General features: G+C 49.8%; 1 protein-coding gene across 2 annotated transcripts; it reads left to right on the top strand.

Annotated features, from left to right (window-relative positions):
• Nucleotides 1–408: 408 nt before the first annotated feature.
• Nucleotides 409–7,004, top strand: LOC133129373 (zona pellucida sperm-binding protein 3-like). Of its 2 annotated transcripts, none has more exons than XM_061243420.1 (8): nucleotides 409–845; nucleotides 2,127–2,242; nucleotides 2,754–2,857; nucleotides 3,442–3,616; nucleotides 4,949–5,066; nucleotides 5,842–5,927; nucleotides 6,042–6,202; nucleotides 6,414–7,004. In XM_061243420.1, the coding sequence occupies exons 1-8, from the start codon at nucleotides 468–470 to the stop codon at nucleotides 6,785–6,787; spliced, it is 1,512 nt and encodes a 503-aa protein (XP_061099404.1). In that variant the 5' UTR covers nucleotides 409–467; the 3' UTR covers nucleotides 6,788–7,004. The 2 variants fall into 2 exon arrangements, with proteins under 2 accessions (XP_061099404.1, XP_061099403.1); XM_061243419.1 differs by having other exon boundaries at nucleotides 6,042–6,208.
• Nucleotides 7,005–8,875: the final 1,871 nt, after the last annotated feature.

Genomic DNA, 8,875 nt, shown 5'->3' with positions numbered 1-8,875 from the left:
CTAGAAATCTACTGTCCTGGAGGCTTTCATGCCAAACTTGCAAAGCACACATCATTCAACAGCCAGAGATCTTGTTGAGCCTCTAATTAGTAGAATTGGGTGTGCCAAATAAGGCTTGACATGATGACCTACAGGAGGGTCCAGGAACAGGGTTGGACAGCCCTGCCCCACACAGAGTAATTGATGAATTGTCAGGCAGCACCCGTGTAGCCTCAATAATTATGTTTAATAGCTTGTGAAAACAGCTGGTGTCGCGTGAGAGCCAATAGCAAGAGCTCATTGACATGTGACTAACGACGGTGCATTTTCATTGGCTGTCGTTTGCTTGCGGTGTCCTGTAATTGGACACAACCTGGCAGTCCTTACTTATAAAGGATGATAAGCCCCGCCCCATCACTCCATACTCTACAAATACAAGTGATTCTGTGTGTTTTAAGTGATCTTAGTGAGGAATATTGTGTGTTGGGATGGGGCTTGTAGACTGGGTGCTGGGGCGGGCTGCCAGCCTGCTGCTGATTTCGGTCCTGGTGGACTGCGTCCCTCTATCGCCCCGGACCTTCACGTCGTCCGGAAAGATGCGCAAGCTGCACAAGAGGCCCGGGCAGGCCTCCCCGACCGCGCCCGCCCTCCCGCCCCCCCGGACCGTCACCGTGCAGTGCCACGACTCCGCCATGGAGGTTGCAGTGAAGGCCGACCTGTTCGGGACGGGGGCCGTGATCGACAGCTCCGACCTGCGGCTGGGGCCGCACCCGTTGGGCAAGGGCGGCAAGTGTGGGGCTGTGACCTCGGGAGAGGGGCAGTACACCATCCTCGCTGGGCTGACGGACTGCGGCACGGAGCTGGTGGTAAGCGAGCGCTATTGCATGACGTTATCGGCATTCGGCAGACGCTCTTATCCAGAGCGACGTACAGTTGATTAGATTAGGCAGCAGACAATGGGGGGTGGGGTTGAGGTGAGGAACACTGTGGGGGAACCATGGCTGGCAGGAAGAAAGTGACAGAACACAGTCTGGAATCTTTACATTGGCATTCGGCAGACGCTCTTATCCAGAGCGACGTACAGTTGATTAGACTAAGCAGGAGACGATCCTCCCCTGGAGCAATGCAAGGTTAAGGGCCTTGCTCAAGGGCCTGACGGCTGTGTGGATATTATTGTGGCTACACCGGGATTAGAACCACCGACCTTGCATGTCCCAGTCATCTACCTTGACCACTACGCTACAAGCTGTGGCCGGATGGGTCTGCGGTGGTTTGTGTGGGACTGTGATTGTAATGGTTTAAGGCGGTGCTACTGAACTCTGTGATCTCTACTGCCGTTTGCTTCTGAACCAAGCGGGTAAAATAATTGGTGAAATCCGGGTGGTGTAGCTTATGATGGGAGCAAATTCCTGCATACACTGTGGCATGTGTAGTGCTGATTTAAGGCTATTAGCTGGCTAATGGACTGCTTGACCCTTTTAGGTGTGAGGTCACATGTTTGTAGAATGTTTGTAACTTGAACATTCTCATGCTGATGTAATTAGGGGAGATGGGGTCTGTTTTTTTTCTCTTATTTCATGCCCCCATACATGTCCTTTCATGCCCAAAAAACATTGTAAAGATCGACTGTCACAACAGACACTGATCTCCCATACTGCAGATAATCATGAAAGTAATGATGTTCTAGTAGACTGACTTAGTATTCTAGTCAGGAGTTGAATGAAGACCGAGTGCTAAGATGCTATGGTCTTCCTGGACTGGTGTTTGAAGTCTCAGGTCCTATAGTGAAATTGGTGATCTGCAGACATGAAAAGTCCTGCCATATTTGTTCTGCCCATTAACTCTGCCAATTGGTTAGTTCCTGGCTGAATTGTGCCAATTGGCAAATCCTTGTTAGAACAAATACTAGCGAACTTCATTTTCTGAACCTGGACTTCACTGCGGCGATCGGAGTGGCTTCAAAGGTTTGTGCTGAACTTTCCTGCCATTTGGCCACGCACCTGCTGCGGTTTGACCTTTTGTGGCTTTTTTTTTTTCGCTTTTTTTTTCTCCGCACTTTGCTGGAAAGTGACTAAATGGTGTAATGACTGGGCTGGGTTTGTTCAATCTACATCTGAGTCATTGAAATGTTCACCTGTAATCCCCAGTTCACCAATGAATGGCTGGTCTACAAGAACTCCATATTCTACTCGCCAACACCTTTGCCGGATGGTGTCATTCGATTGGAGGAAACCATGATTCCGATCAAGTGCCATTATAGAAGGTGAGCGATACCATGGTGGTTGACCTCCAGCTGGAGTACTGCCACTGTACTCTAGAGGTTAACTGCACTTCAATGAGACTAGCTGGTCAAATTGTGTAAATGCAATTCACACTTTGCTTCTGGATAGGTGTCCGCTAAATGCTGCAACTGCAAGTGCATCTAATATTCTAGCAATGGTTTGGTTATCTAACAATTGATCAAATGCTTGTGCGCCTGGTACACATTTTGTATAACGGGGAGGATGTTGGGCATTTCTTGCATGATTGGTTCAAAATTGTCACCATGAAATCCTTTGGAATCGTAACCAAACCGTCTAATGCTGGTGTAACAATTGAGCCGTAACTGAAGGTTATGGTGTTCTAGCGCACAATCTTGGAATTTTGAGCACATTTGGAAAAAAAAAAAGTAGTGAAGTGTGGTTGGACTCAGCTTGGCTCTCTTCCTGGTATCCCATGAGAACCTTCTCTCCCAGCATGCAGCGTGTTCCCCTCTGGTTTCTGCTTGTGTGCAGGCAGTACAGTGTGAGCAGTAATGACCTGGAGCCTACGTGGGTGCCCTTCTCCGCTCGACAGTCCTCTGAAGAAGCCATCTACTTCACCCTCAGACTCCTGACTGGTGAGGTGGTCGTGGAACTGACATGGAACTCGCTACCACCACTGCAAATCTGAAAGATGAGATTTAGTCGGAGATTTAGTCGGAAAGGATGGGGATGAATGGAATTACACAACCGCCAAATGCAGAGATTTTATTGAACTAGACCAGGGGTCGGCAACCCTGGTCCTGGAGAGCCGCAGGGTGTGCTGGCTTTCGTCTCCACCTTAAAATAAGCAACGGATTCAGACCCAAGAAACCAGGTGAGGTGAGTTAACTGTAATCAACGACTTTCATTGATCAATTAATGCCAAGTAACAACGAAAGCCAGCACACCCTGCGGCTCTCCAGGACCAGGGTTGCCGACCCCCGAACTAGACCAAAGCAAAGTCAGCTGACTGTACAGAATGCAATCCTATTAATACAATGCAGGTCCATTGACCATCTTGTACATTGTACCATCTACACTGGTAATCTTATACCAGTTTAGTCTGCATGTCTGTCACCCTCTCTGTACCCTTTTGTGTGGACGGTGTCTTTGTATTGCATCATTAAATTGTCCAGCTAAGTACACTGAGGACTCGTGATGTGCTCTGGCTTGCCTGCAGCGGACTGGCGTTCTGAGGGGACCTCCAACGTCTACTTCCTTGGCGACGTGATCAATCTGGAGGCTTCCGTTGTCCAGGGCAACCACGCGCCCCTCCGTGTCTTTGTGGACACGTGCATGGCCACCCTGGTGCCTGACGTGAACTCTCACCCCAGATACACATTCATCGAGGGAGGGTGAGCTGTGGCCTTGAGCGGGAGAGGGACTGGTGAAGAATGGAGGTTCAGTTCAGGGCTTTTAGCCCTTTCTGGGTTTCATGTTAAAAGGTCCAATAGGTAAGATTTGTTTAAAATATTGTTACAAGGCCATTGTAAATCCCTTCCTATCGTTGACTCACTGATGGGTTGACCCACCCTCTACCTGTGTTTGTAGTCCTTAAATTTGGGTTTCAAAATATGCAGTTGACGGTCACTCTGTACCGAAACATCATAACTGTACAATAATTCAAGCTCATTGGTTGAACATTGGTTAATTGCCACAGCCAATGGTGTTTTAACATCACTGCATTCACAGAAGGGGTATGAGAAAGTGTTGTGGTTTGAACATTATTCCCATCTTGACTGTTAGAAGGCCAAAATTACCTATTGGACCTTTTAACTTGACTAAATAACAGGGCCAATTAAATAAGATTTTTTGGCAATGACTGTCACACAATGTAATGCCTTATTGTGGTCTAATCTGTGGTTAAACCAGCATAAATGTCTCGCCAATTGGCTTGTTTGGTCTGCGTAATTGACAACTCTGCAAGGACACCAACCCTGCAGGAATGGAACTGCCCACCCTGCCTCAATCCATTTTCATCCATGCAAACATGGTTTGGAACTGGAATGTTGTGTTCTGCCCCTGGAGAAGTCACATTTCTGTGACTGGTTCTGGCTGGTGTTTGTTCCAACCAATTACCTATTTATTTGACAGCTCTGACTATTGGTTCTCTCCTGTACTTGAGCACAGTACAATCCTTAGGACACACTAGCAGGCTGTGGCTATAGCTGGTGAATATATGAATGTCTGATCAAGCTATTTTATTCAATACTAAATGATTAAGAGCAGAAGTTGGTACAAACTTTGCATCGGCCCTGGCTGTGCACCCCTGGCTTAATCCCATTCCTGGGGCTCTACAGGCCTGTTGTAGGAAGCCTAACCCCCAAATGCTCCCGACTAGCTGGTTGGTGCCTTGCATTGACTATTATCCGTTGGTGTGTGTATGAATGGTCAACTGCACCCAGATCAGTTGAGGGTTGGGCCTAACTGTACTGCTCCCAGATCAGTTGAGGGTTGGGCCCGACGGTCAACTGCTCCCAGATCAGTTGAGGGTTGGGCCCGACGGTCAACTGCTCCCAGATCAGTTGAGGGTTGGGCCCGACGGTCAACTGCTCCCAGATCAGTTGAGGGTTGGGCCTGACAGTCAACTGCTCCCAGATCAGTTGAGGGTTGGGCCTGACCGTCAACTGCTCCCAGATCAGTTGAGGGTTGGGCCTGACGGTGCTCCCCCGCACGTCCCGCTCCAGGTGCCTCACCGATGCTAGGGCGACGGGGTCCCGGTCACGCTTCCTGCCCAGAACCCGGGACGACCACCTGCGCCTGGAGCTGGACGCCTTCAGGATGCACCAGGACTCCAGGGACTCGGTTAAGTGCTATTGGATGTTGGGAGAGAGAAGGGCGTAGGCACTGCCCACTGCCGCCCCTCACAGCAAGGAGGTTCTGGGTTCGAATCCCCATCGGCCGGGGCCTCTCTGTGCGGAGTTTGTATGTTCTCCCCGTGTTCGCGTGGGTTTCCTCCGGGTACTCGGGTTTCCTCCCGCAGTCCAAAGACATGCAGGTTAGGCTGATTGGAGAGTCTAAATTGCCCGTAGGTATGAGTGTGTGAGTGAATGGTGTGTGTGTGCCCTGCGATGGACTGGCGACCTGTCCAGGGTGTATTCCTGCCTTTCGCCCAATGTATGCTGGGATAGGTTCCAGCCGCCCTGCGGCCCTGTTCAGGATAAGCGGGTTCAGATAATGGATGGATGGGGGAGAGTAGGCAGGCATTATACACCTGAAGTGACGGATTTCCCTGCACCACTGACGGCTTCCGTGTTTACTACAGATTTACTACAGGGCCGCCTGCTGCATCGTGGTTAAGGTACATTGGGACACGCAAGGTCGGTGGTTCTAATCCCGGTGTAGCCACAATAAGATCCGCACAGCCGTTGGGCCCTTGAGCAAGGCCCTTAACCCTGCTTATCCAAAGCGACGTACAGTTGATTAGACTAAGAGCGTCTGCCAAATGCCAATGTAAAGATTCCAGACTGTGTTCTGTCACTTTCTTCCTGCCAGCCATGGTCCCCCAGTGTTCCTCACCTCAACCCCCCCCCCCCCCCCCCAACCGAACGTAATCTCGGTCCTTGGCTCCACCCTGCAGATCTACATCACCTGTCTGGTAACTGCTGAGCCGGTGGAGTTGAGCACGGGGTCCCCAAACCAGGCTTGCTCCTATGTTGACGGAAGGTGGGTGTGCTTTAAAAAAAAAAAATGTATATATATATATATATATATACACACATATGCATATTGCACCATTAATTCCCCCCTCCCCCCCTCCTGAAATTACCGCCCTGCCAGGTGGACGTCGGCCGATGAACGCGACCAGGCTTGTGGCAGCTGTGAGGGGTTCCACGGGTTCTCCTCCAGCAAGAGAACCCCAGAAGTTGGGGTGTGGAAGAGGGGAGCCAAGGCTGACACGGGTGCAGCCGGTACCGCCGGGACCAAACCTCCCGCTGCAGGTTCTGGTACAGCAATTCCTTACATTGCAGTAAAGTTGATATTTTTGCAGAGTAACCATTATGATGCACTTGCACTGACTCTACATTGGATGATTTTACTGGATATTCTGAAAATGTGTTCCCTAAATCACTGCTCCTCAATGGGTTATGGAACGAAATGAAATTTTAAATCTTTGCTACAATTTTGGATTTCTCCTGTTCCGTTTCACAGCTTCAGCGAAGACTGTGACCATTGGCCCCCTGATCGTCCATTCACTTGGGCGAGCGGAGCATTCGGGCAATTCTGCGGATGCCTCGGACAGCGTGGCCGAAGCGGGCAGTGCAGTGGACCCCTCAGCCATTCCCCCTGAGGCAGGCACTGCGGTGGACACCCCACGGTCATTGGAGGACCTTGCGACTGGACAAATGGAGACCGCCACACTTCCTTTGACTGGGCGATCGGCGCATTCTGCGGACGCCCGCCCTGCCATTTCACTGGAAGCGGGCACCTTGGGTACCTCTGGCCTTGAGACGGAGAGCTTGGATGACCTTGAGATCGAGAGCTGGGATGACCTTGATACCGAGAGGTGGTTGCCAACCCGGTAGAGTTGGAACGTTCTGTGGTTGTTGAAAATGAAGAGGGCGCGATTGGAGACGGAGAGAGTGGTCTTAGTTCTGGGCGAGTGGTGGGTCGTGCGCCCGACCAACAAGGTCTTCAGTTGCAACTGGCAAATTGTCCATTTGCAGGCCAAGTCACTGGGAGTCTGGATGCAAAGAACCAACTTGTGAAATAAAATTCAATAAAGACCACTTTAATCCTGAAGGATCTCTTGCTTTCATAATCTCCCGCCTAGCCAAAATCCAAAGGTATTGGACTTGACTGAAGTCATGTTTTAATAGACTTTAATAGACATTCGAAGGGGTTTCAGTGCGAGGATTGATAGAAATGTCTGCATGATTACAGGAATGAATTTGTCCATTTCTGTACTGGGGGTGGGGCAGTTTGTCAGGAAACATGACCCTAAACTGATTAAGCGCGCTGGTCCTCTTTCAGTGGCCGGAGCCTAATGAAATCACACTGGGCGTACTGCACGTCCTCCATGTTTACAGGAAATGATTAGGATCAACTGGTACTGCCCGCCATGCAGGTCTCTGAAAGGTTAGAGTGCATTCATGAGCTATTCTGGCTTATTGAGCGAATTTAAAATCCTGTTTTGTAAGGGTGGGATCGCATTACATAGCTGATGCAAAGAGATGGAGGGGGTAGAGTCCACACGGTAATGCAAGCTGAAGCACCTGGTGCTGAAGGCCCCACAGTGTGCTGGTCCTAATGCTGTTCAAAATCACACTGCTGTAAGCGGTGTGGCTCACAGAACCATGTTCTGACTGCTCAAGCAGTCAGGGGGGCCACATGGCTCAGGCGGTAAGAGCAGTCGTCTCATTGGCTCAGGCGGTAAGAGCAGTCATCTCATTGGCTCAGGCGGTAAGAGCAGTCATCTCATTGGCTCAGGAGGTAAGAGCAGTCGTCTCATTGGCTCAGGCAGTAAGAGCAGTCGTCTGGCAGTCGGAGGGTTGCCGGTTCGATCCCCCGCCCGGGCTGTGTCAAAGTGAGCAAGACACCTAATCCCCATTTGCTCCTGACGAGCTGGTCGGCGCCTTGCACGGCAGCCAATCGCCGTTGGTGTGTGAGTGTGTGTATGAATGGGTGAATGAGAAGCATCAATTGTACAGCGCTTTGGATAAAGGCGCTATATAAATGCAGACCATTTACCATTCAAGCGCTTGGGGGTCCTTGTGTTCCGTACTGGCTCGGCGTTTTAAGAGTTGGGCTGCGGGCAACAGAACTGTCTCCTCCTAATGGGACATTGCCATTAGCTCACACGGAGTTCTTGTCAGTCACCGGACCGCCGATCGATTTCATTGGTTTGTTGCACTTGTGTTTACGACCAATGAGACCACATAACGACATTTTCCGGCACCACTGAAATCACCCTCCAACACAGTTGGAAAAACATGAGCCACGTGCAGAACAGTGGTCTAATCTACAACCTTGTCTGTCCCTTAATCAAAGGGAATTAACTTATCAGAACTTATTTTATCCTTTAGAGTCTAGTTTCCCCCCCCTACAACTTGTCCCCCTCACCAAATCTAACCTCCCCCCCAATCTAGTATCTATAACCAGTATCATTTCTAGGGTAAATAAATAAAGGTAATTGGTTGAACTAAAAAAACCAGCTCACAGACCGGCCCTCCAGGACCGGAGTCTTGACCCACTCCTGGTTGTTGGTTCTTGTTCATCTGGACAGACCCAATACTATATTAAACCCATTTGAAACCAAGATGTACCAGCATTTATTTTTTCACTAAAAAGGGGCAAGAACAGGCCAGTCAGCCCAGCAAAGCTCGCCTTTTCCTACCACTAAAGTGTACCTACTGCTTAGTTTGCCTAAAAGCTAAACGGTATCTAGCACTGTATCAATCAAGCCAGGTCTTGAAAACCCCCAATGTTTATATCTCCATGTTAATGTCCTGGGAAGCTTTTCCACACAGCGACCACTCCTAGCCGTCTGCGTGGAATTTATCATAAATGGAAATGTATTGCTAATTTCCTTTTATGCCCCTTCCTTCTGCTAACCGAACTCGCCCTGAAGACTCGCCTGTAGTTCGTCACCCTTATGTCTCTCTCTCCCCTCG

Source organism: Conger conger, chromosome 5 (genome assembly GCF_963514075.1).
Source record: "Conger conger chromosome 5, fConCon1.1, whole genome shotgun sequence".
Lineage (NCBI taxonomy): Eukaryota > Metazoa > Chordata > Actinopteri > Anguilliformes > Congridae > Conger > Conger conger.
Note: the sequence above shows the minus strand (reverse complement) of the source record. Positions and strands in the feature narration are given on the sequence as shown.

Excerpts from the sequence above, each read along its gene's own strand:
- LOC133129373 (XM_061243419.1), top strand. The coding sequence starts at position 468 with ATGGGGCTTGTAGACTGGGTGCTGGGGCGGGCTGCCAGCCTGCTGCTG. Across the intron at positions 2,243-2,753 it reads ATCAAGTGCCATTATAGAAG|GCAGTACAGTGTGAGCAGTA; the intron begins GTGAGCGATACC and ends GCTTGTGTGCAG. Across the intron at positions 5,928-6,041 it reads TGCTCCTATGTTGACGGAAG|GTGGACGTCGGCCGATGAAC; the intron begins GTGGGTGTGCTT and ends CCGCCCTGCCAG.